Source organism: Ranitomeya variabilis, chromosome 3, assembly GCF_051348905.1.
Source record: "Ranitomeya variabilis isolate aRanVar5 chromosome 3, aRanVar5.hap1, whole genome shotgun sequence".
NCBI lineage: Eukaryota > Metazoa > Chordata > Amphibia > Anura > Dendrobatidae > Ranitomeya > Ranitomeya variabilis.
In genome coordinates this window covers 479,887,188-479,914,705 of record NC_135234.1, presented here as the reverse complement: position 1 = coordinate 479,914,705, position 27,518 = coordinate 479,887,188, and the positions used below count along the sequence as shown (strand labels likewise).

The 27,518-nt window shown below is 43.8% G+C and overlaps 1 protein-coding gene across 2 annotated transcripts in view; it reads left to right on the top strand.

The window, feature by feature from the left end:
* The window catches only part of CFAP47 (cilia and flagella associated protein 47), an 816,247-nt gene that overhangs the window by 14,526 nt on the left and 774,203 nt on the right, over positions 1-27,518 (top strand). The window contains exons 1-3 of one of the 2 annotated variants that reach the window (XM_077296701.1): positions 4,440-4,642; positions 7,293-7,456; positions 10,144-10,295. In XM_077296701.1, the coding sequence (XP_077152816.1) occupies positions 7,295-7,456; positions 10,144-10,295 (314 nt within the window). In that variant the 5' untranslated portion in view covers positions 4,440-4,642; positions 7,293-7,294. Of the gene's footprint in view, positions 1-4,439; positions 4,643-7,292; positions 7,457-10,143; positions 10,296-27,518 lie in introns of those variants that run through there. The other variant, XM_077296700.1, reaches the window with a different exon arrangement.

Genomic DNA, 27,518 nt, shown 5'->3' with positions numbered 1-27,518 from the left:
TCCTGTATGGAACACAGGAGGAAGGAGGTTTACGGAACCATGGTCCTTATTATACGCATGGTCTAAGTGACTCCTTGGTACTGTCAGATGTGTTTGTTTTCTGTTTCTTTTATATTGTTTTTCCTCTTCCATTCTGTGTTTTGTTAAGGTTCACTTGCACACAAGGGTTCTTTTTCCCTCTTATTTGTTATTGTGGTGTGATTCATGTTGGAGTTTTTTTATACAAACCTATTAAAGGTTAAGTTTTATCCAATTGCTATTTACTATATTACTTCCATTGGAATAAGTACCCGGCTTGCACATATATATTATTTATGATATGGCAGGTTTCCTGACAACACGTATTGACACGAATCAGTGGTTTGCTGAGGTAACAGATGTGTTTTCAGACAGAACCTATACCCAAAAGAAATATGTTCCATCTTTTAATGGGGCATTCAAGGAATTGACTAAAATATACAAAGATCAGATATCCTCCTGGTGGGAAGTGCAGAGTCTAGACAACTATATTAAATCTGGAATCGTTCCTAGACATTTAAGAATCACACTAGCACCAGGGTATCGCTATAAGAACCCGGCTTTATTAGCCAAGTGGGAGAAGGAAGCCACTGATAGTTCTTTGAGATTAATGAAACTATTATTAGAGGAAGAAAAACACAATTTGAGTGGCTTGAATGATTCTTTAAAAGAACAAATTGATATTACAAAAAAATTCTCTACAGAACCAGAGTTCTCTAAGAAGGAGACCTTATTACAAAATTCCTTGGAGAGATTCCAATACCACTTGAAGGAGAAAAAGCATAAATTTTTCATACGTGATTTGCAAGATTTCAAAGAAAACAAAGCCTATTCCCTTGTTACAGCTAGATCCACACGGAGAGTTGAGATGGACATCTCCTCTTCAGAGGCTGACGTTTCAGACTGTGATACACGATCTAGTGGACAGAGAGGTAGAGGTAGAGGTAGGGGTAGAGGTAGCAACTGGGGACGTGGGAGCAATAAAAGATCCCCCCCGAAAAGTAGTTTTTTAGAACTAAGCTATCCCCTCAGAAATCGGACCAATCCTCCAACGTAAATATACAGGTGATTAATTTATCATCTAGACCTCTCAGCCACGAGGAAACACTACTGTTGAGTAAAGGTCTTACATTTGTACCCACCTCTGACATGGACACTTTTGAGGTCATTAAGGACCTCAATCTTTTTACGAGACGCCTCAAATGGAAAAAATTCTTCTTGAAGGAGGATAAAAGAAAATGTACGGAAATGGGCATTCCGGATGATTTGCTCCAAGACGTACAATTATTATTCCATTTGAGTGACCCCATCCCTAACCAGGATGGTACTGGTCCCTTCACAGATCTTAGAAACAAGAGTTCCAAGATGCCCCCTCCCATGGGTGATCTTGGTTCTATTGATATCTTTCTAAACTTGGTCACGGAAGACATCATGAAATTGTCTGAAAGCAGAAGGAAGGGACGATTTAATCTGTCTAGAGGGGAGATGGCATGTCTCTGTAATCTGGAAAAAGATCACAGCATAACAATAAAACCCTCCGACAAAGGGGGTAATGTGGTGATCATGGACACCACTGATTACCGTTCCATGTGCATCTCCCTCCTGGACAAAAAAGACGAATACAAGGCCTTGAACCACAACCCCACTGGTACTTTTTTGATGGAGCTTAACACCATTATTGAGAGAGGTTTCAGGGATGGTGTAGTGGGGAAAGAGGAGAGAGACTTTCTTTTGCCAAAAAATCCTGTCGTTCCCACTTTTTATTGCCTCCCCAAAGTACACAAAGGGGTTAATCCCCTTAAAGGGAGGCCCATAGTCTCCGGTAACAACAGCCTCACAGAGAGATTGGGGATGTATATAGACCAAATCCTCAAACCATTTGTGAATGCTTTGAACTCCTATGTGCGGGACACCACCGACCTTTTGGGCAAATTGGACTGTGTGTTTTTGGAGGAAGACATGATATTGGCCAGCATTGATGTGGAGGCATTGTATTCCTCCATTCCACATGACAAAGGTCTACAAGCAATAAATCATTACCTCAGCACTAGGGGTATTCAATATGACAAACATAACAGGTTCGTCTTGGATATATTGGAATTTTGTTTAACCAGGAATGTCTTTTTATTTGATCACAAGTACTTCCACCAGCTCAGGGGTACTGCGATGGGTAGCCCCTGTGCGCCCTCGTACGCAAATTTGCTCCTGGGTTGGTGGGAGGAAACTGTGGTTTTTGGTGAGGGCACTTTGGGCCTGGATGAGAGGATCATATTATGGCTAAGGTACATCGATGATGTGCTGGTCTTTTGGAGAGGGAGTGTTGATGACTTTGCCAACTTCGTGGGGAGTTTAAATGTAAATAACATAGGCCTACATTTCACGTATGAGGCTAATCCAACAAGGCTGGCATTTCTGGACATTCTCATAGAAAGAGATAGCAACGGCGCTATATCCACCAAAACCCACAGAAAAGAGACAGCCTCCAATTCCCTCCTTCGGTGGGAGAGTAATCACCCCACCCCATTGAAAAAAGGGATCCCCAAGGGCCAGTATTTAAGAATTTGAAGGAATTGTTCAAATCAGAGTTCCTTTCAAGAACAGGCTAATGATCTACGTAACAGATTCCTTGACAGAGGATACCCTGAAGGGGTCTTAAAAAAGGCCTATAAAGAGACGGTTAAGAGAGATAGGAAAGATCTTCTGGTATCTAAACCTAAGCCAGAGAATGATATGACCATCCAGTTCATCACTAAATATTGCAATGGGACAGATAACATCAGAGATATTTTTAAAAAGCATTGGCCCATTTTGTTAATGGACAGGGATATCAAAGAGCATGTTTCCCCATATCCACAAATCACGTATAGGAAAGGAAGGTCTTTGGGTGATAGGCTGGTTCATAGCCATTATGATCCTAAAGGTAACCGCAATCCACGTCTAGATGACACCAAGGGCTGTTTTAAATGTGGCAGATGCAAGGCGTGCTCCTCTATAGTAAACACTAAGAAATTCATGAGCAATGTAACAGGCAGAGCCTATTCCATCCGACATTTCATCAATTGTCGCACTAAAGGCGTCATTTATAAAGCAAGCTGTGAGTGTGGTTTGGAGTATGTGGGTAAGACGAAGAGGGAATTCCGAAAGAGGGTGGGAGAACATCTTCGTGATATTGTGAAGGATAGAGAAACCCCAGTGGCAACCCACATGAACTCTTTCCATCAAGGTGACCCCCAAAAAATCACCTTTGTGGGGATAGATAGAATTTTATCACCGGTTAGAGGGGGGGATTGGGACAAACTCATCCTTCAAAAAGAAAGTAGATGGATTTTCTACCTCAAGACAGTCCAACCATTAGGGCTGAATGAAATACAACCGTATAATTGTTTTCTATAGGGATGCCCTCCCCCTTCCCCTTCTTTGTCTTTTTCTTTCCTTTTCTGTTTTCCTACAAACATAGTCCTCCTACAGAGGCTATAGGGATATCTTAGGTAGGGACAGCCCTCGGAGAGTGGGGGCGCCATAACGCAATACATTTAGGGTGCCAACCCCCGCGTGAGGCAGGATCCGAGCCAATACTATCATTTTTAGGCATATACCCCTATACCATTCCAACCCATGCTATAATCAATGAGTATTTTCTGATTAATCCTCCATTCTCATTAGTACGGCCTTCTTCCCTTTCTGTCCTATTCAGGGACTATAGGGATAGGTATTAAGGGATAGCCGTCGTTGAGTGGGGGCGCCACTGGCGTAGGGTTCTCTCTAAGGTGCCAACCTCCGCGTTAGGCAGGTACCAGGAGTGTAGGGTTTTGCGGTAGGAGTGTAATAGGGAGCCTTCCTTCATCCCTTTGTATGAGTCAAGTCCCATATGTCAGTGGTGTTCCGCACTTTTTGAATCTTTTCCTCGTGGCAGGATTTTATCATACATTGGCCCCCCCTTTTTTTCACGTCTTTCTCCTTTACTCCCCAAAAAAAAACCAAAAAAAAAACCGGAGTTCTGTTTATTCAATAACTCATCTTGGATTTGATTTTATCATATAATTCAATTTACATTATCTGGTCTCGGCAAACTATTCTGACGTTGTTTAACATCACGGTCAGGTAAAACATTGCACATATCCGATGGGGGGATAGGACCTTTTCTTAAAAATAGCTGGTCCATCCATATTTGTACTGAGTTCCATGGATATGCTCATTATACACATTTGGGCATCACCATCATGTTACTTGGTCTATTTGAGACGAACTCTGATAGGATTTCTTTTTAATAATATGAGAGTATGGAGCTTACATGATTGTTGTGCCGGGCGGCGCCAGATAATGGAGTGGAGCGCTTGCATTCCATTTCCATGACAACCAGCGTTCCACAGCCCGTACGAACGCTCCGACATATTAAATACATCGTGCGCAGGATAGGAAGCGCGTCACACGCCGGGGGCGGAGCCCTAAAGACGCACCTCCGTACTCAGCGCTTTTAAAGCACAGATGGGGAAAGATCTGTAAAGCGGCAGTTTTCTCACTCCCCTGATGAGTCCAATCGGACGAAACGCGTCGGGAGACGCCTTGACTGCATGAGGGGCAAGCTCATCCTCTTGAGAGATACGTTAACTCTCTCCAACAGTGGGTGAGATCTGACAAGTTTACACAGGGCTCTATGTTGTGAGATATACACATATTGATGCCCGGGGCTTACAGTGCCTGAAACATAAGTATGGTGGCTGCACTGTCGTAACCAATAGGGACGCCTATGCAGAATTCACATGGGGCAGTATGGTCCCTGAATGTTGACCAGTCGGTGATTTATTGTTCAGCCACATAGTTTTTGCACAGCCTCTCTTTTGCTGCTACAATATTCTGACAGTATCTACTACATAATGGTGACACATGTGGCTTTGGTTTCTGACTGAATAGGTCAGGTTCATCTGATAGTAATAACAAGTGACAATTGGGTTTATTGTTCACTACACATGATCATATGATTCATTGCCACATATGTGTATTGATAAATAAGATTTAAATTGGCGGTAATCGTGGTTTAATTCCACTACCAATTCCCAATAATATCTCTATTAGAGCCCTACACATATGGGCCTTTTTCATGGAGAATTGGGATATAGCCCAATAGACATCATATAATTGAACGTATCCTGTATGGAACACAGGAGGAAGGAGGTTTACGGAACCATGGTCCTTATTATACGCATGGTCTAAGTGACTCCTTGGTACTGTCAGATGTGTTTGTTTTCTGTTTCTTTTATATTGTTTTTCCTCTTCCATTCTGTGTTTTGTTAAGGTTCACTTGCACACAAGGGTTCTTTTTCCCTCTTATTTGTTATTGTGGTGTGATTCATGTTGGAGTTTTTTTATACAAACCTATTAAAGGTTAAGTTTTATCCAATTGCTATTTACTATATTACTTCCATTGGAATAAGTACCCGGCTTGCACATACACTGTGCCAGAACCCCGTTCTTATGTTCCTTTCTTGGCCATCTCGCTGTGCTGGCTCCCACCTCCCCTGCCCTGTGCCTTCACACACAGTGTCCCAAGCCAACAACCTCGGATCTTGTCGGGCGACATCTCTCTAGTCCCCTTGGTCCTATATGGCTGCCTTTTCAGCGAATGTGTGTGGATGTGGCTGTGGCACGTACAGATACCACAGCCTCCGGCTGGCTAGCTGAGCTTTGTAGTTCTCCACTAGTCTTGGGGACCTGTTCCCCGCTGCGGGCCCCACGGGTGGATTCCTCACTACCCATGCCCCTAGGATCCCTTCTCTCTCTTCTTTCTGTAGCTTCACATTTCTCTAGCTCCCTCTCTCTGGGATCTCCTTCATTCACGTCTCACTCCTTCTACTTCCTCTCACAATCTCTCACGTCTGCTCTGCTCTCCTCCCCACAGACTGACTACACAGTCCCCTCCCACCCTCACCACCCTTCTTGCCTGAGTGAGATCCCGCCCCTTTTTTAGGGTCTGCCCAACTTGCCAGGCTAAGTGATGTATTGTTGCATTGAAGTGTGTGGGTCCTGGGTAGTGTCCCCTCCTTACCCGAGAGCGGAGTACCACACCTCTGGATGAGATGCAGTACCTCTGTGGCGACTGGACCCACAAGGGCGCCACACTTGTTTCTCTCCTTTTCTCTTTCTTCAACACCCCAACCCTTCTATCTTTTTTTCCTCCTATATCTTTTTCCTCTCTCTCTATTTTTCCCCTCTTTTTTCCTTTCAATTTGTCCCCTCTTTCTCTTTCTTCATCACACCCTTTTTCTTCTCCTTTCTTCCACGTCCACAAACCGTGTCTCTCTTTTTCCTCCTTTTTTTTCCTCTTTCCTGTCTTTCTCTCTCTTTATACATCATGCCCTCTTTCTGCCTCTCTCTCTCCTTTTTTCTCTCTTTCTTCCACATCCATATCCCCAACCCTTATCTCTTTTTTCCCTTCCCTCTTTCTCTCTCTCTTTTCTCTCTATCTTGGTTTCTTCCTCTCGTTTTTTTCCTCTCTTTTTGTTCCTTTTCTTTCTCTTCATCACACCCTCTTTCTTTATCTCCTTTCTCTCTATCTTACACACCCCCACCCTCTCTTTTTCCTCCTTTTTCATTCTTTTTTCCTCTCTTTGTTCCCCCCTCTTTCTCTCTCTTTTTTTGTCATGCCCTCTTTCTGCCTCTCTCCTTTTTTCTCTCTTTCTTCCTTACCCCCAACCTCTATATCATTTTTCCTCTCCCCTCTCTGTCTCTTTTCTTTCTGTCTATCTAGGTTTCTTCCTCTCTCTTCTTTCCTCTCTTTTTGTTCCTTTCCTTTCTTCATCACACCTTCTTTCTGCCTTTCTCTCTCCTTCTCTCTTCCCTTCCCTATCTCACTTTTTCTTACAGTACCTTATCAGAACTCGTATGATGCCACTTATGAGCCTCATTTATGGATTGTACCAAGTTTATACGCTTTCCCCTATCCGTAGTATATGGGATCGTTTCTGAGGTTGTGACTGTTGAGCCCCCCGATTGATCCCAGCACCTGACCAGATCTCGGTTCTATCCATCACTGTGACCTATATCAGATGAGCTGTTCGCTCAGGAGGACGGCTACAATGTGTACCGCTGCCATTAGATTCTGGGACAGAAGAATACCAGAGTCCTGCCAGGATATGAGTCTGGAGGGTGCCCAGCATTAGTGATGCACATGGCGTAGCAGCAATGCCTGTCACCAGCCGAAGATTAGTATGTTATCCTGTATTTCTATGATGTGTTAACCCTTGTTTTTCCACCATTTTCTCACCCTTCATCTGCAGCCATGGAAGAATTAATTGATAAAACATTAGGAGTGAGGATCGCTCCAGGTCTCCTCTACTTCATGGATGTTCTAGTGGGAAACACTTACCAAGCTAATGTCACTGTGCAAAACATTAGTCATGTGGCCAAATCCATCAAAATCCATGGACCAAAAGATCCCCAGGTAAAGATCAGTATCATGAATGTATTGTATGGTTTATATATGTGGCTCTATGTTGACATATGTCGTTTTCCATATTGTTAACGCAACTCAGACAACACAGGGTGAGGGTAAAATAGTGTGCCAATGCTTTATTGAACCACAAAACAGGCAGATGACACGCAGAACAGTCCCAGCAAAATACGCCAAAATGGTGCACATTACAGAGTCTCACTCGTCCGCTGACCCGCCTGGGTAATGGCAGCTGTTACTTCAGAGCTTCCAGGGTCGGCTAGCCCACCTATGGCATGCACATAGAGAAGAGGTAATGACAAGTGTAGGAAGATGACAGTCCATTGAGGTACAAGGCCAGTTGACCCGAGCATCACAACCTGACATCTCCAAACATCTCCACGGAGGCAGGCGACCGGCAGGTCCCAATCCTGGCTTTCTCCGAATGTATCCATGGTTCAGCGATGGTCAATTGAGCAGATCTGTATTCTTCCAAGCAGGGCCGAGGTCCCCTAGGTTGGCATCCTGTAGAATTGTGTCCCTCGTGATGAAGCCATGGTGTATTGGCTACTGTCCTGTCTCTGGATGTCTTGATGTCTTGGCTGAATCTCTGGCTCTCTCAGTCTCATAGAGGCATATCACATCTTTCTATGTTTAACAAGTGTCCTTCAATCCGGCATCATAGATAAGGGAAAATGGTGAGGACCAAGTCACATTGTTTGATTATGTAATCTATTTGCATAGATTTTCCTCCTATGTTTTAAAAGTCAACAAACTATCTGGCCTAGACAATGCATAATTAGCATATCAGTAAACATCACTAATCATCAAGGATACGAGCACAATATGATACATCAAATGTCAACTTACAAGTCAATATTACAGGCTTACACAAGCAAAAGTCTGTTTTTTTTGACTAACCAGAAAGAAACATATACATTCAAAAGTCAGTCAATATATAGAAACAGTCTATTCCTGGCTTGCTAAAAATAGTTGTCTGGTTAATTAAGATACAACGCTGTGTCCTCACAAGCTCATTTACATATAAGAAAAACATTGATTTCTCAGGAATAAGACATCGGATTACAGCTATCAAGGTATCATTTTATTCAGCTTCATGCCATATATATGGCTTAAGAGGGTTAGTCCTACTGACAGAAACTGTTTAAAGGTTTGTTCCTCTAAATTATGTTCAGATAGGTCATTAATATCAGATCTTGGGGAGTCCAACAGTCAGCACTCCCGCCGATACGTTGTTTTAATGTTGAGAACTTTTGCACAATAAAGCTATGCTATGCAAACCATTTATCAGCCTTAAAAATAAAAAAATCCAAATTAGACTTTGTAAAAAAACATCTAAAGAAGCCAGCAAAGTTCTGGAAAAGCTTTATATGGACAGATGAAACTAAGATCAACCTGTACCAGAATGATGGGTAGAAGAAAGTATGGAGAAGGCTTAGAACCGCTCATGATTCAAAGCACACCACATCCTATGTAAAACATGGTGGAGGCAGTGTGCTGGTATGGGCATGTATGGCTTCCAATGGCAATGGGACACTAGTGTTTGTTGATGATGTGACTGAATACAGAAGCAGTTGGATGCATTCTGAAGTGTACAGGGCAAAACTTTCCGCTCAGATTCTACCAAAGGCTGCAAGGTTGATTGGACGACGCTTCACAGAACAGATGGGCAATGAGCCAAAACATACTGAAAGAGCAACTCAGAAGTTTAAGGCAAAGAAGTGGAATATTCTGCAATAGCCGAGTCAATCACCAGATCTCAACCCCATTGAGCATGCAATTCAGATGCCTAAGAGAGATCTTAAGTCAGAAAGACCAACACACAAGCAACAACTGAAGTCAGCTGCAGTAAAGGCCTGGCAAAGCATCACAAAGGAGGAAACCCGGCGTGTGGTGACGTTCATGGCTTCCAGACTTCAGGCAGTCATTGTCTACAAAGGATTCTCTACAAAGTATTACAAATAATCATTTTATTTATGGTAAAATTAATTTGTCCAATTTCTTTTGAGCTGAAATGAGGAGGCTTTGTATAAAAATTGTTGAAATTCCTAAATGTTTCACAGGATATTTTTGTTCATTCCCTTTAATTAAACCTGAAAGTTTACACTTCAATTACGTCTCAGTTGTTTCATTTTAAATCAAAAATAGTGATGTGCAGAGCCCAAATTACCAAAATTTGATTACTGTCCAAATATTAAGTAACTGACGTACATAAAATATCTCCGGTGGGTGGGAGAACTGGAGTTAATTCAGGCAAATTGTGTGATTTCTTTTTAAAAAGTTGCATATGATGAACCAGGTGAAAACGCTGGAAAAGCCATAGTTACTATGGAATTTCCAATAGGACTCTTAGGAATTTCCATTTCAAGGAGTGGACCGACCAAGGATGTTGCAGCTGTTTCTTCACGTGATGAGTCATTACATGCTCATTTTCATTTTATTAGCTATGGTAATTATTGTAATGTTCTGTCAGGAGTTTGTATGTTCTCCCCGTGTTTGCGTGGATTTCCTCTGGGTACTCTGGTTTCCTTCCACACTCCAGAGACATAATGATAGGGAATCTAGATTGTGAGCCCCAATGGGAACAGTGACAATAGTACATGTAAAGCGCTGTGGAATTAATGTGAGCAAAATAAATAAAAAATAAATAATGTTTTTTTTGTTATGTTCCTTTTCAGTTCACGCTATATGTACAAAATCCAGAGAAACCGGTGGCTCCCGGGCTTCAAGTGACCGCATCGGTGGAATACCGTCCCATCGAAAAGGAAGATATTCGGAACAAGCTACTGGTTGTTGTTGATGATGATGTCATTGAGGTGCCATTATTGTGGTAAGATATGTACTTTCTACTTATTCATCACTATATTTGTGGGGTCAGTTTACTGAATTATCCTTTCGGGGAGGATTGAAAAGAAACTGTAATCCACCATTAGTTTTGGGTTTTCTTTGTATAGCGTACACCCTGTGATATAAATGACATATTAACTTTACTAGAATTTTTTTTCTTAACATTTTTTCAACTTTACTTGGGCATTTGACCTTGTGGTTTTGATCTTTTACATAATACTATATTATGCCTTTGCATGCAAAACTTGTTTTGGCTACTATGTCGCTGCCATGGCGTCTATTCATTATGCAATCACCAGATTCCACTCTCATGAGACTGTGCTACATAACCTGATTGTGCGGTCCTGAGCCCCAACGCGTGTTTCGCGTTTAGCTTCGTCCGGGGGAATGATACATTCACAATCAGGTTATGTAGCACAGTCACTTTATATATTTATCTCCTGTTTAAATCTGTCTATTACTTGTGTATGCACTATAAGTATATGGGGCCAAAGGACTGCTGGTTACCTAGATGTTCCCTTATTTAGCAGCTGCACTCTCATTTATGTGGTGGCTATGTGGTAGCAGTAGTTGGATATATTGCACTATGCACCTTACTTTGTATATATAACCATTATGCCTCCACAGTAGTGGTGCAGCGCTACTACAGTGCTGGGATAGCTCTATATATACGTACAAGTTATTATTTTCATATCCAGCACCCTAACAGCAATAGGGATAAAAATCAGTGTAATAGGCATCCCATGCATATGTATAAGACTTTTATATACACATATTTACATTATATGTGCTACATTACTCTCTTTGTGCGTTTTTTTTGCATGTGTTCTCCATTGTTAGGTACTTTTTAATATTTGGATTTTGTGTTTTTTTAAATAATATTCAATAAAGCTTGAAATTTATAGTTCTGATGACATTGACTTCCGTTTTTGATCCTCCTTTGAAATGTGCTGACTTAATGGAAGTGTCATACACCTAGGCCATTAGCTCTACTTATGTGATTCTGAGTGGTGACCAAGGTCTGCTCCAGGTTTTCTTTTGGCCCCGGGTGAAAGAGTCCCAGTGGGCCCCTTTAACGCATACCATGATTCGTGATGCCCATATATTGCTTCATACAGTATAATGGGCCCCATATATTGCTCCATTCAGTATAATCGGCCTCATATAATGCTCCATTCAGTATAATGGGACCCATATAGTGTTCCATACAGTGTAATGGACCCCATATATTGCTCCATTTAGTATAACGGACCCCATATATTGCTGCATTCAATATAATGGGCTCCATGTATTGCTCCATTCAGTATAATGGGCCCCATGTATTACTCCATTCAGTATAATGGGCCCCATATATTGCTCCATACAGTATAATGGACCCCATATGTAGCTCCATTCAGTATAATGGGCTCCATGTATTGCTCCATTCAGTATAATGGGCCTCATGTATTACTCCATTCAGTATAATGGGCTCCATATATTGCTCCATTCAGTATAATGGACCCCATATAGTGCTCCATACATTAAAAATAAACAAATTCTCACTGCTCCGGTCTCTGCAGTTTCCGGTTTTCTGACCCTCTGCACTGCTCGGCACTGAGGAAGCGCTGTAGGGACATCATCACTCCCTGTGCGCTGAAACGTCACAGAGCTCAGACGCAGAGGAGGAGTGATGGGAGAGGTAGTGTCAGTGGATGGCTTCCTCTCACGTGGATGCCGAAACAATTAAAAGTATGATGTGGGAGGAGGGGCCCAGTGCTGCCTGGTCTGCCGCCATCGGTGGTACGTCATTGAGTGGGCCTCCCCATTTGTCCAGAGACCAGCACTTGCCCTGGTGCGCTGGGTGGTGATGCCGGCCCTGGCGGTGACTGAAGCCGCACTGGCTGGAGGAATACAGTCAATTTCCTCCTGGCGCAGGGTTCCCAGTGCAGGCACAGTTCAGCTTCAGAACACTATTAACCTGCAGATTAACCCCATTTCTGCAGGTTAATAGCATTTTTTTACATGACCGGTTTCCTTTAAATACAATAATAGCTTATAGTTGTCACCAAAACCACCAGCACGTTGGTAAAAACCTGGTAGACCACATTATTTTATCCATAAAAACAGATATTGTGCCATTTAACTCTGAAATCTATGTGGGTTATTGCAGGAGTTTTCCTGTTTTATCTACAAAGCTTTTCTCATGTATAAACATAATGTAATATCTTTCAGGATCTGTATTCTGTGAATGAATATTCATTATTTACATCCATATGCTAATAACTTGACTTGATGTCTGACTATCATACAGTTGTAATCAAAATGATTCACCCCCATTGCTAATTAGGTTTATTAGCCTCATGTACAAATTCTCCACTGGCGCCAATAAACTAATAGCACAAGAACAATTTAATTGTCTTAACACAATTAATATAAGTGGTTTCTCCAAATTCAGCACAAAATGCCACTTTTACTGATTAATGCAGACTACTGCAGAGCAGAATCCCCCTCATGGCAAGGGGCACATGGCGTCTTCTAGGCCCTGCCGCTGAATTTTTGCATTAGGAACACTCCGGCGTTCATTTTCCAAAGCGGCCATGCCATCATGCTTACTGTGTCTCCACCACTTCTGTTAATAAGTATATTAAGAATTAGCATGTCACTTCTTTTAACTACTTCATATTTTCTGAACCCTGAAGTGGTTAAAAGAAGTGATATGAGACAGAACATATGCACAGCAATGTTTTGTCCTTTTATGTTCTTGTTATCGGGAGCTGTTGCGGTTTGGTTCGCTGTGTGCACATACCATGAGGTTAAAGGGAACCTGTCAGCAGGATTTTGATAAGTAAACTACAGACATTGTCATTTTGCGCTGTTATGCTGATTATCATTATACCTGGAGTGAAGAAATCCATCTTGTGGTTCTTGTGTAATCAGTGTTAGAAGTTTTCAGTTTGAGATGCCTGTGCTATACGGCGGGACCGTGGAGTATTCTATGCATTACGTAAAATAGGGGGCAGGTCACTGAGGAATCAGTAACTTGGCATATGTAAGTAGAGCACCACAGGAAGACCCCCCCCCCCACAGGCCGCCCTGAAGCACGAGAATCTCATTAACTGAAAACTACGAATAAAGACTAAACAACAACCACAAGACAGATTTAATCAACCAAGATATTATTTTAATTAGTATAATGGTGCCGACCTGACACTGTCTGTAGGTTACTAAGTACAATCCTGCTGATAGGTTTGCTTTAAAAAAGTAATATACCACAGAAATTTTGGGATTCTGTTCTGAGAAACGATGAAAGTAAAGTGGAACTATGAAGTCCATGGATCGGCGGTATGTCTGGAAAAAAAAGAATGAAGCATACGCTGACAAGAACATCCTGCCGACACTAAAGCATCATTGTGACTCCGTGATGCTCTGGGCTCGGAAACCCAAAGAATAATAATTAACTGGAGAATATTTGTCCATGATGAACAGGGTAAAGGTACCTTCACACTAAACGACTTTGCAACGATAACGATAGCGATCCGTGACGTTGCAGCGTCCTGGATAGCGATATCGTTGTGTTTGACACGCAGCAGCGATCTGGATCCCGCTGTGATATCGCTGGTCGTTGCTGAAAGTTCAGAACTTTATTTGGTCGTCAGATCGGCGTGTATCGTCGTGTTTGACAGCAAAAGCAACGATGCCAGCAATGTTTTACAATGGTAACCAGGGTAAATATCGGGTTACTAAGCGCAGGGCCGCGCTTAGTAACCCGATATTTACCCTGGTTACCATTGTAAAAGTAAAAAAAAAAAACAGTACATACTCACCCTCTGATGTCTGTCATGTCCCCCGGCGTCCGCGCTGCTGCTCAGAGCTTCCTGCACTGAATGTGTCAGTGCCGGCCGTAAAGCAAAGCACAGCGGTGACGTCACCGCTGTGCTTAGGGCCGGCGCTTACACAGTGCAGGAAAGCTGAAGGCGAGGGACCCGACAGACACCGGAATGTAAGTATGTACTGTTTTTTTTTTTTTACATTTACGCTGGTAACCAGGGTAAACATCGGGTTACTAAGCGCAGCCCTGCGCTTAGTAACCCGATGTTTACCCTGGTTACCCGGGGACCTCGGCATCGTTGGTCGCTGGAGAGCTGTCTGTGTGACAGCTCTCCAGCGACCACACAGCGACGCTGCAGCAATCGGCATCGTTGTCGATATCGCTGCAGCGTCGCTTAATGTGACGGTACCTTAAGAGTCTTCAGAACTGCTGGAAGCAAAGCTAGTGTCTGGCTATGCATCTCATTAACATCCAAAAAGTGCTGTACTATGTACTAAAGAGACTTGTTGTGGAGGGGTTAAATAGTTCTGAGGCAGCAGTAATCAGTAAAAGTGGCATTTTGCATGGAATTTGGAGAAACTATTGTTGTGTTAGTTGTACTGAGGCATTACAAGTCTTGTTGTTTGATTGTTTTATTGCAAACAGCAGAAAGTTTGTAGATTTAGCTAAGAAATCGAATTTACAATGGGGATTGAGTCAATATGATTACAACTGTAGGTGCATAGCGTCTTACAAGAAACAGGTGCTATGCTTCATGTGCGGCCTAGTTCTGGTTGGCCTATACGGACCGCCAGGCTTCTACTCTTTGGATGAAAGCATTAGTGCTTCTAGTTACTGCCAGCAAGCTGAGATCCTGAAAAGTCTGGAGAACTTAATACAGAAAGTATACCTTCATTTCATTCAATGACTAAGCTCCACTTACATGAAATCAGACAACCATTTTAGACCTAAGAAGATGGAAACATGGAGGAATGCGTGATTTATGATACTGGGAATTTGAGCTATGCCCAAATACATTAATAATACTTGAAAGTGAGATAGAAGGTAATTTTACCTGACTGCAAATGAATGAAGTGGAAACAATGTTGATCAAATATTAATATTAATGTCCTTCCACATTTCACTGGTTTAAATAGAATCATTATTTAATAATTCATTTTAAGCACTATCAGAATAACAGATGTCTTCCAGTAATTCTTAATTTTAGACATATTTAGGTTGTTTCTTTGGTGAAGAAGTTAATTCCTGCTTGCTATAATTCACTCTTGCAAGTACTTGAGTTAATGAAATTGGACGCCGTTCTGAGGCACTATCCCTTCTGTCACAGCTGTCCGCTATCTCCTCCTGGTATCCCTTATTACTGTAGTTGGATAGTTTCTACATTCATTGCTATACACACTACCCTTACCTACTGATCATAACAGTCACTTATGCATTATAGGCTCAGGGAATTGGCAAATCCTCTTGTGTTTCCCCTTAAATGTGTTCTTCAGGAATAGAAAAATAAATAGCTAAATAAAATACCATTATAAATAATTTCCTAATGCTCATCCATTGCATATTTACGAACCAAACGTAGCTGCTTTCCTTCACGCCTTTTTGATTTAAACGTCAAACCATTGTTTAATTTGGTCGAGTCTACCTTATCAAATTGGAGAGATGTCCCGGTTTCATGGTTCAGTAGAGTCAACCTTATACAAATGATAATTCTCCCCAAAGTCATATACCTTCTCCAAACCCTCCTAATAGACATTCCTCAACAATTTTTTCAAAAACCCAAAAATATAATTTCAAAATTTCTGTGGGCAGAAAAAACCATAGGATAAATCATAAAACCTTGATAAAATCAAGATGTAGAGGGGGTTTGGGTCTCCCTGATTTTGAAAGATATAGATTATCAATCCATATATCAAGAGTGATTGAGCTGCAATCCCCTTGTCCCACAAAACTTTGGGTTTTACTTGAGCTGAACGATCTTCATGATGGTTTCTCATACTACATGTGGCCCACCCCATTTAATAGATTTAAATACAATAATATCACAAACCCATACACTATGACCACCTTCAGATTATGGAACAAAACAAATAAAAAAATGAATCTTATTCCAAATATATGCAAAGCCACTCCTATCTTGCATTTGATTCCCAATAATTATAGATCTCGTAAGAGGAAAATCAGGCTATCAATTCCCTTCAGAAACATGGCAATTTACTCCTTGGTGTACGAAAACAGATGTATGAGCAAGAACAAGATCAGCTCATTCATTAAAAACCTTCAGTTGAAAGATGAGGAAATTCAAAGTCTACAGGAAGTAACAAAACTTTATCTCCCAGACATTTCTACCTCAGCACCTGATCCACCAATCCTTAAACTATTTATGAACACAAAAGGAAAGGGAAAAATTATAGCCAAAATAAGTAAGAACCTCACCCAAACACAGGAGATCCCAGATTTCATAAAAAAATGGGAATTAGATCTAAACACAAAATTTCTCCCAGAAGAAATTCATACAATCTTCAAAAACATCCACTGCCTAACATCTTCATTGAGATTCCAAGAACTTAGCTATAAAATCATATCAAGATGGTATAAAACACCTGACATATTGAATAAAATAGACAGCTCATTCTCCCCTCTTTGTTGGAGATGCACCAAAGAGAAGGGTTCTCCAACTCATATTTGGTTGGAATGCACAAAAATTAAAAGTTTCTGGGAGAGAGTTAGAGAGCATATAAAGAATATAAAGAAAAGAAAACCTTAAACGTAGACATCCCATTAACGTCAAGTTTCATTCTATTTAATCTGGATCCTTCAAATTTACACTTTAAAAAAGGCTCGCTGATACCTCACCTGCTCAACGCAGCTAAAATAACTATCGCAAGACACTGAAAAGATGTAGAGACCCCCTACCTGCAAAGAATGGATAAGAGAATCCAACCAAATCGGTATATTTGAGAAAACTAGACTTTCAGGATCTAAAAACCTAAAGACTCTAAACGCATGGATAAACTGGTTGAACGCCTCAGAGGATCAACAAATAAGCACAACCGGTAATCCTTAACTTCTGTCTTCCTACAAATTTCTTTTGTTATTCCCTTTTTTTTTCTCTTTACATATAGCCTGTTTTATAATGTTCATGCCTGGATTTGAGTTTGATCTCCCAAATCGCTTAGTTAATCTCTATATTTTAAGCAGGACTTTATGACTTCCTACCCTTCCCTTTCCTTCCCGTGTCCCTCCCCACCACTGCCCCTTGTTTTTTAAACTCTTGTTACAACCCTTTTGGTTCGCAAATCCGCAGCCTTGTAGTGTTATCGTTGTGGTTTATTAAGATTTTTTTTTTCTTTTACTATTTCTGGAAAATATTTACCCATTTTTTCTTTCCTGTTATATTATTGAAATTTTCTAAATAAAGAATATATACAAAAAAAAAATATCCTAAATATATTTCATTAGTTAATTACACATGTTTTGTCTAGGAGGCTAATCGCTAGCACATTGATATGGCTAGCACGTTGTTATACTGACAAAAAACTGTCCAACCGTCCTCCATTCGTGTGTGTGAAGATGTGCTCCCAGTGTATATTTAGAACTAAATACCAGCAGTGCTAAAGATAAAAACACACAGCTTTTCATATTACATTTCTGATATAAAATGTAATATGATATAACTTGGAAGTAGGTGGAATAGGTAATGTAACAACTCTGCTGGCATCACGGCATGGCCTCGCACCTCCCACACTATCTTACCCACTGCTCCAGGTCATGATGTGGTTTCTGTTTCTTGCCAGCTCCGTGTTCTGTGTCTCTGCTCTCTGCATGCTTCATAGTTCTGTGTATAGAGGGGCGGCGCCTGAACTCTCTGGTTCTTATAGGAATCAAGTGCATCTGTCCAATCTGTTCCTGACCAATTGCCAGGAGACCTCCAGTATTTAGTTCAGCTCCACCCAGTGTTCTGGGCCTGTGCAATGTGTTAGCTCAGTTAGTGTCTTGCTTCTGAGTTTGCCTGGCCTTGCTCTGAGTTACTCCCTCTCTGGAGGATTCTCTGTGTTATTTCCTTGGTCTTGTTGTCCGCCCACCAGGAGGCAGAATATCCTGGTCCCAGTGTCTTTGTCCTTTTGTCTTGTTCCAGTGCCTTGTCTGTACTTAGTCTTATCTCTGTCTCCTAGTCTTTGGCTTCCTTCCCTGTTGTCTTTCCTTGTATTCTCAGTCTGCTTTCACTCCGCACTCTTGCAGCTCTGCCTGCTCTGAACCTTCGTGACTTTACCTCTGCTCCTCACTTCTGCGTTTCTGCTCCTTTCTACTCAGCTTATCTTCTGCTGTTGCAGTTATCCCTTGCTGCAGCTTCTCTCCACATTCTTTGTGGCTCTGCTCAGCTTTGCTGCAGAGACCCCTCCCACAGCACCTCTCCGCTCCTTGCGGTTCTACCTGGCTCCGCTCCTTGCGGTTCTACCTGGCTCCGCTCCTTGCGGTTCTACCTGGCTCCGCTCCTTGCGGTTCTACTTCTCCTGCACTTGGCTCCGCCGCCAGCTCTTGGCTCCGTCTCCTGCCTGTCTGCACTTGGCTCCGCCTCTAGCTCTTGGCTTCGCCTCCTGCTGTTTTGCACTTGGCTCCGCCTCCTGCTCTTGGCTCCGCCTCCTGCATTTATGTTCTTGGCTCTAGCTCCTGTGCTTTCGCTCTGCATCCGCTCTTGCGGTCTTTATCTACTTATTCCTAGGTCCTCGTGTCTGAACAGGTTCTTACCCGTTCTACATACCTGCCTGCAGACCGGTCCCTACCGGTTTTTCCAGTGTACCAGTCTTGTCCACCAGTCCTGCCAGAGAGCCAGCCGTGCCCGCCTGCCTACCAGAGAGCCAGCCGTGCCCGCCTGCCTGACAGTGTTCCTGTTGTACCCGTCTGCCTGCCTATGTGCCAGCCGTGCCTGCTTGCTTGTCTATGTTCCGTTCCCCGGTGGGATCAGCAGCCACAACCAGACTCCACCCTGGAGTGGTACCTGGTAGCTTCCTATTGCACAAGTCTGACCTCACCATCAGAGGCTCCAGCGAACACCTAGGAAGCTACTTAGTTACGCCCCTTCCAGGGAGGTTTGGTCTGTGGTCCAGTGGGGCCACTCCCCCGCACGCCCGCGCCAACCAGTCTGGGCGCGAGCATGACAGTTTGCACAGGCCATGGCCTCCGCTGTATCCCATGTCCTACCGCTCGCAGAGCATGATGAACTTTCTCTCTACCCGTATGAGCAACCTGATAAATTTGTTCCACCAAGGGTGGTTCAGATTGAAGAGACCTCTGACCCAATTATAGTCTCTAATGCTCTCTTCAAGCAACTTCAGGCCTATGAGGAGGAGCACTACCCAGCTGACCCACCTAGGTTCTATGGGAATCCTGAAGAATGCCAGGGGTTCCTGAAACAGTGCTTACGCTACATCCTGCAGAATGCAGCTTGTTTTCCCTCTGACTGGGTCAAGGTGGGTTACATCATGTCCTACCTGGCCGAAGATGCTCTAATATGGATAACTCCCCTCTGGGAAGCAGGGGATCCTATCGTCATGAACCTAGGGGCCTTCCTAGTGGCCTTCCGTAAAGTATTTGACAAGCCTTGTCCTGCTGCTCCTGTTAAGTCTTCCCCATCTAGATCCGAGAGGCGCTCCAGACGGGCGAAACCCGTGAAGAAACCCCCACGTCAAGCCATGACCGTCTGTGACCCTCCAGTTCCTGTACCCATTAAAGCAGCTACCCGTATGAAGCCTAAGAAGGTTGATGAGAGTGGGCTGGCAAAGCAGCAGCCTGAAATCAGCCATAAGAAGGGCATACAATGTCGCTGCTGTTGTGAGGAACACCTGGATGGCCTCTGTCCAGGGGATCTTAAGCTCCAAAACCTCGGGCCAGTTGGAGAGGCTGCCCCTGGCGAGAGTACTTCCTCTCCATCTAAGTTAATGACTGTTTCTCTGCCTTCTGGGAGCTTTGGTGTGTCTAAGCCGCCTGTCATACGGAGTCGGTGTATGGTCTCCGTTCTTCAGCTCCAGAACCCAGTGTGGGCGTTGCCTGATAATGGCCGAACCCTGCTAAAGAGCAGTCTAGTCCTGCAAGGACAACTACAGCTCCAAGGTGGAGCCTTATACACGAAGAAGTTTGTTTTCCGTATGCTGTCTGTTATGCCCATGGGTCATTCTAAGCCAAAGACTCTACCACCCGCTTTGGTCAAGAGTTGCAGTAAGGTGCTTCGTTTGAACTTACCCAGTCTTGAGAAGTGTCTGGTTCCCATGCGTCAAAGACTCTCAGCAGTGACATCTTCTTCTGCTGGTCTGCTAGTCGTCGAGTCAAGCTGTGCTGACGTCACCGAAGATGGGGAAACGGTGACTATGTCTCCACACATCTCCAGCGACTATACCAGTAAACACTTAGTCGTCGAGTCAAGATGTGCTAATGTCACCGAAGATGGGGAAGCGGTGACTATCTCTCCACACGTCTCCAGCGACTTTGCCTGTGTTCCGTTCCTAGGAACATCCCCGCCGCTTGGACGATTTCTTCTGGATAACGGGCAGAAGATGGTTCCTATGTTTGTACCTTCTGCGTCCTTGTGGCCGGCTGGTGAAGATTTCAAGACAGAAGTTTGTTCACCTCAATTTTTCTCTGGTCCGGTGGAGCTGATGCTCTCCACACTCATCTCTAGTGACTTTTCCTGTGTTCAGTATCCGGGAGCTTCTCTACTACCTGTTGGGCAAAATTTGAATCCTATGAGACGGTTTCCAGTTTCCAAGTGTCTGGCTGGTGAAGATATTAAGACGGCAGCATTCAAGTCCCTGTTACCTATGTACCTGGAGGAGGTGGTCCTGCTCATTGTGGAAGCTAACCCTGTTGAGTACCAAAAGACTTTGTTTTCTGAGATACCTGGTGACCCTCCTGCCGCCTTCTACCCTGAAGATGTCATGTTGGCCTGGACTATGTGTGCTCCCATCCTTCTTCTACAAGTTATTCTGGCTGGCTTGAAGAAGAGGGGCCGTAAAGGGGGGGGTACTGTAACAACTCTGCTGGCATCACGGCATGGCCTCGCACCTCCCACACTATCTTACCCACTGCTCCAGGTCATGATGTGGTTTCTGTTTCTTGCCAGCTCCGTGTTCTGTGTCTCTGCTCTCTGCATGCTTCATAGTTCTGTGTATAGAGGGGCGGCGCCTGAACTCTCTGGTTCTTATAGGAATCAAGTGCATCTGTCCAATCTGTTCCTGACCAATTGCCAGGAGACCTCCAGTATTTAGTTCAGCTCCACCCAGTGTTCTGGGCCTGTGCAATGTGTTAGCTCAGTTAGTGTCTTGCTTCTGAGTTTGCCTGGCCTTGCTCTGAGTTACTCCCTCTCTGGAGGATTCTCTGTGTTATTTCCTTGGTCTTGTTGTCCGCCCACCAGGAGGCAGAATATCCTGGTCCCAGTGTCTTTGTCCTTTTGTCTTGTTCCAGTGCCTTGTCTGTACTTAGTCTTATCTCTGTCTCCTAGTCTTTGGCTTCCTTCCCTGTTGTCTTTCCTTGTATTCTCAGTCTGCTTTCACTCCGCACTCTTGCAGCTCTGCCTGCTCTGAACCTTTGTGACTTTACCTCTGCTCCTCACTTCTGCGTTTCTGCTCCTTTCTACTCAGCTTATCTTCTGCTGTTGCAGTTATCCCTTGCTGCAGCTTCTCTCCACATTCTTTGTGGCTCTGCTCAGCTTTGCTGCAGAGACCCCTCCCGCAGCACCTCTCCGCTCCTTGCGGTTCTACCTGGCTCCGCTCCTTGCGGTTCTACCTGGCTCCGCTCCTTGCGGTTCTACCTGGCTCCGCTCCTTGCGGTTCTACCTGGCTCCGCTCCTTGCGGTTCTACTTCTCCTGCACTTGGCTCCGCCGCCAGCTCTTGGCTCCGTCTCCTGCCTGTCTGCACTTGGCTCCGCCTCCAGCTCTTGGCTTCGCCTCCTGCTGTTTTGCACTTGGCTCCGCCTCCTGCTCTTGGCTCCGCCTCCTGCATTTCTGTTCTTGGCTCTAGCTCCTGTGCTTTCGCTCTGCATCCGCTCTTGCGGTCTTTATCTACTTATTCCTAGGTCCTCGTGTCTGAACAGGTTCTTACCCGTTCTACATACCTGCCTGCAGACCGGTCCCTACCGGTTTTTCCAGTGTACCAGTCTTGTCCACCAGTCCTGCCAGAGAGCCAGCCGTGCCCGCCTGCCTACCAGAGAGCCAGCCGTGCCCGCCTGCCTGACAGTGTTCCTGTTGTACCCGTCTGCCTGCCTATGTGCCAGCCGTGCCTGCTTGCTTGTCTATGTTCCGTTCCCCGGTGGGATCAGCAGCCACAACCAGACTCCACCCTGGAGTGGTACCTGGTAGCTTCCTATTGCACAAGTCTGACCTCACCATCAGAGGCTCCAGCGAACACCTAGGAAGCTACTTAGTTACGCCCCTTCCAGGGAGGTTTGGTCTGTGGTCCAGTGGGGCCACTCCCCCGCACGCCCGCGCCAACCAGTCTGGGCGCGAGCATGACAGGTAATTTCCAGGACACAACAGTTACTTGTTAGTATTCACAGAGACAGAGTGGACAGCAGTGTGAGCAGCATCTTCTTACCTCAGTATCCCCAGTACCTCCAGCATTAATTCAGAAAAATTGGTTGAACAGCAGCAGGTCTGGACTCTTCTTACCTCAGCACCCTTGCATTCCCAGTATTAGATGAAAAAGACACAGTAGATAACAGTGTGAGCAGCCTCTTCTTACTGCAGCACTCACAGCAGTGTGAGTTCCCTCTTCTTACCTCAGCAGTCCTACTTTTTCAAATATTTGATTAGAAAGACAGTGTGGACAGCATTGTTAAAAGCCTTTTCATATCTTAGCACCTGTGGCATTTCCATTAATAGATTAGATAGTAGTGATGAGTGAACGTGCTCGGATAAGGTGCTATCCGAGCACGCTCGTGTCTTAATCAAGTATTTTCTGGCACACTGAAAATATTTGATTAGTACACGAGCACGCTCGGATAGCACCTTATCTAAATCTGTAAATGGAAATACCACAGGTGCTGAGGTATGAAAAGGCTTTTATCAATGCTGTCCGCACTGTCTTTCTGATCAAATATTTGAATTAGTAGGGGTGCTGAGGTAAGAAGAGGGAACTCACACTGCTGTCCACCCTTTGTTTCTGATTCTAATACTTGAGATACCAAGGGTGCTAAAGTAACACCTTATCCGAGCACGCTCACTCATCGCTATTAGATAGTCATATTGGACAGCTGTGTAAGCAGCCTCTTCTTGCTCAGCACTCCTGATATCATATCTCCAGGAATAGATCAGAAAGACAAGGCTAAATAGTAGTACAAGAAACCTCTAATTTCCTCAGCACACCTGGAATTTCAAATATTAGAAGAGAAAGACAGGGTAGACAGCAGTGTGAGCAGCCTCTTCTTACCTCAGCACTCCCGGTATCTCCTTGAGTAGATCAGATGGACATGGTCGACAGCAGTGTAAGCAGCTTCTTCTTACCTTAGAGCCTCTGGGATTTCCAGCATTAGATCAGTATGACAAGGTGCACAGAAGTGTGACTGGCCTCTACTTAACTCAGCACCCCTGCTATTTCAAATATATGATCAGAAAGGCAGGGAGGGTGGAAAGCAGTGTGACCAGTTTTTTACCTCACCATCCCTGGTATTTCCAAGATAGATCAGATAAACAAAGTGTACTTCAGTATGAGTGGCCTCTTGTTAGCTAAGCATCTTTGTTATTTCTAGCAATAGATCAGATACACAGGATGGACAATAGAGCGAGTAACATCTCATTACCCTAGTATTCCTGGTATCTCTAGAAATAGATGTGAAAGACAGGGTGAACAGCAGTGTGAGCAGACTCTTTTTATTTTAGCACTCCTAATATCATTAGTAGTACAATAGCTAGACATGGTGCACAGAAGTTTGGTGTGATTATCCTATGCTTATCTCAGCACCCCTGTTATATCCAGGAGTAGATCAAAATATCCACTTGGAGCACCTCTTCCTACACATGAAAGGGAAGGCAGCAGGGCTGGATTTAAGTGGTGGGTGGCCCATGGCCCATTTTGGAGGGAGGCCCATTTTTCAAGGTGTTGCAATATGTAATGCAAAAACACAAAATGAAACGAACGCAAGTTTATTTACAGAAATCATTTAAGCAGAGTAATTCAGGTAAAATCATTCATTTTTTACAATCCAGGCACTCTCCTTGATTTTCGTGCAGCAAAATCACTAATGATGTCACTTAAGTCCAATTCATGCAGTATATCTGACTCGATGCTCATGAAGGCCAAATTTACATGTCGTTCCTGCTTCATGGATGTCCTTAATCGGTTTTCAACTAATTTGAGTTTGGAGAAGGAATGCTCACCACTGCACTTTGTTACCATCAAAATTAGATATATCCTTAGTAGTGTTGAGCGATACCTTCCGATATCGGGAAATATCGGGATCGGATTGGATCGGCCGATATCCAAAAAATATCGGATATCGCCGATACCGGAAACCAATGCAAGTCAATGGGACACAAATATCGGAATGAATATAAGCCCTTTCTTTCCTTGCAAATGCAGTTCCGTAGAGGGGAAGAGTGTGGGCGGTGCGTGGGCGGAGACTGCGTGTCTGTGTGGGACCATGGGGGGTCTGTGTGAAACTGCCGGGGGTCTGTACGGGCCTCACAGAGGTCTGTGTGGCCTGACGGGGGTCTGTGTGGGCCTCTCGGGGGTCTGTGCGGCCTGCCGGGGATCTGTGCGGCCTGCCAGGGGTCTGTGCGGCCTGCTGGGTGTATGTACGGGCCTCTCGGAGGTCTGTGCAGCCTGCCGGGGTCTGTACGGGCCTCTTGGGGGTCTGTGCGGCCTGCCGGGGGTCTGTACGGGCCTCTCAGGGGTCTGTGCGGCCTGCCGGGGGTCTGTACGGGCCTCTCGGGGGTCTTTGCGTTTGTGTGCAGGCATTGTCCGATGGGACTACAAGTCCCATCGGGCTATGCCTGCTACAATGGCAGTGATTGACACATTAGCCAATGATGGGACAGTAGTAGTCCCATCATGCTGCTAATGTGTTTAATGTAAAAAAAACCCACAAACATACATACTACATACATAGTACATACATACAACATACCACATACATACATACAACATACTACATACATACTACATACTTACATACAACATGCATACAACATACCACATACATACAACATACATACAACATACCACCTAAAGATGAGTACAAAGTACTCATAGACCACTATAGCACTCAAAATGTAAAATCAATAAAGTTTATTGAACATCAATATTAAAAAATACATCATAACATATGAGGATCTCAAAAGACTAAGTCAAAAATCCATATACGGCACATATCTGAGACACACTCCCCTTGAGAAAGCACATGGGTGTAACGCGCGTTGGGACTTTTTGTGTGGTGGTGTCTGTGACTTATAATGGGTAAGCATTGATTTACAATCTCTACATGGACATCCCCAATGTTAAGTTTCCCTCATCCGGGTATGAATATGTATATGTGACTGTGACCTTATAGGATGTGTTGTGAAGCTCATATGGGATTAGAGTAGCATGTATATACGATACAATGCTATGTGATATATGTTAATGTATCACCACTGCCGTTTATGGATTTTTGTCTTTTGAGATCCTCATATGTTATGATATATTTTTTAATATTGATGTTCAATAAACTTTATTGATTTTACATTTTGAGTGCTATAGTGGTCTATGAGTACTTTGTACTCATCTTTAGGTGGTATAGTTTATTTGTCCACTATTTTTTATTTTGTAATATAATCCATAGAGAAGCAGGCATAACAATGCTTCTAGCTGGTGGTATTTATTTATGCTGCTGGAATCTCTATTTCTATTTTCTATGTATGTAGTATGTATGTAGTATGTTGTATGTATGTAGTATGTTGTATGTATATTGTATGTATGTTGTATGTATGTAGTATGTATGTAGTATGTATGTAGTTTGTTGTATGTATGTTGTACGTATGTAGTATGTATGTATGTAGTATGTATGTTGTATGTATGTTGTATGTATGTAGTATGTATGTAGTATGTAGTATGTATGTACTATCTATGTAGTATGTATGTATTATGTATGTAGTATGTATGTTGTATGTATATATGTAGTATGTATGTTGTATGTATGTAGTGTGTTGTATGTAGTATGTATGTTTGTGTTTTGTTTTTTTTTACATTCAACACATTAGCTGGATGATGGAACTACTACTGTGCCATCATTGGCTAATATGTCAATCACTATCATTGTAGCAGGCATAGCCCAATGGGACTTGTAGTCCCGAAGGACGATGCCTGCACACACACACAACCCCCGGCAGGCCCATACAGACCCCCAACAGGCCCGCACAAACCCCCGGCAGGCCCGCACAGACCCCCGGCAGCCCGCACAGACTCCCGGCAGGCCCGTACAGACCCCCGGCAGGCCCACACAGACCCCCAGCAGGCTGCACAGACCCCCGGCAGGCCCGTACAGAACCCCTGCAGGCCCGTACAGACCCCCGGCAGGCCCGTACAGACCCCCGGCAGGCCCGTGCAGACCCCCGGCAGGCCCGCACAGACCCCCCACGGTCACGCACAGACCCCGCCCGCACACACAGACATGCAGTCTCTGCCCACGCACAACCCACACTCCATTATAGTGCCTCATTGCACTATGGGAACTTCTGATTCCGGTATCCGATATCTTAAAAGTATCGGAACTCAGTATCGGAAATCCGATACAGTGAATTTCGGCCGATACCCGATACTTGCAGTATCGGAATGCTCAACACTAATCCTTAGAGCTATCTCAATATTTGGGAAAGTGTCCTGCACACCCTTTTCCATGATAAGCTGGCATATGAAGTTCAGTGCTGATATCTTTTGGCTCCTCGTCTGTGAATAAATTGGCAAATGTTGCAAACTGACACAGTTCATCGATAAATGTAATGTCCAAGTCATCTGAATAAGACCTGACGAGTTGCTCAGCTGTGGTGTTAAGCTCGTCTGAAGACAGTTCTTTCCGATGGCTAAAAAAGCTAAATTTGCTTGATATATCTTTATATGCTTGAAGACATTGGTCAAGAGAAGCGATAAACCGATCGATGATAGGCAAGAAAGTTTCTGTTCTGTATTTTTCAGAAGGGCTGAGTTGTACTTCTTCCGTATGGCCATAATCCAATGGATTGAGACACACATTTCGGCGCCTGTGTCGAGTTATCGTCTGAACATACTCAGATGAACCAGACAGCTCTTCGCCTTGCTTCTCATAAATTTTGAAGGAGTCACGCTTTGATGCGACATAGTTTTTTAAGCTGGTCAGTGACGCCACAGCAGTGTTTAGATCGAGTTTTGCGTGTTGTAGATTTTTACTAGTAGCATTTG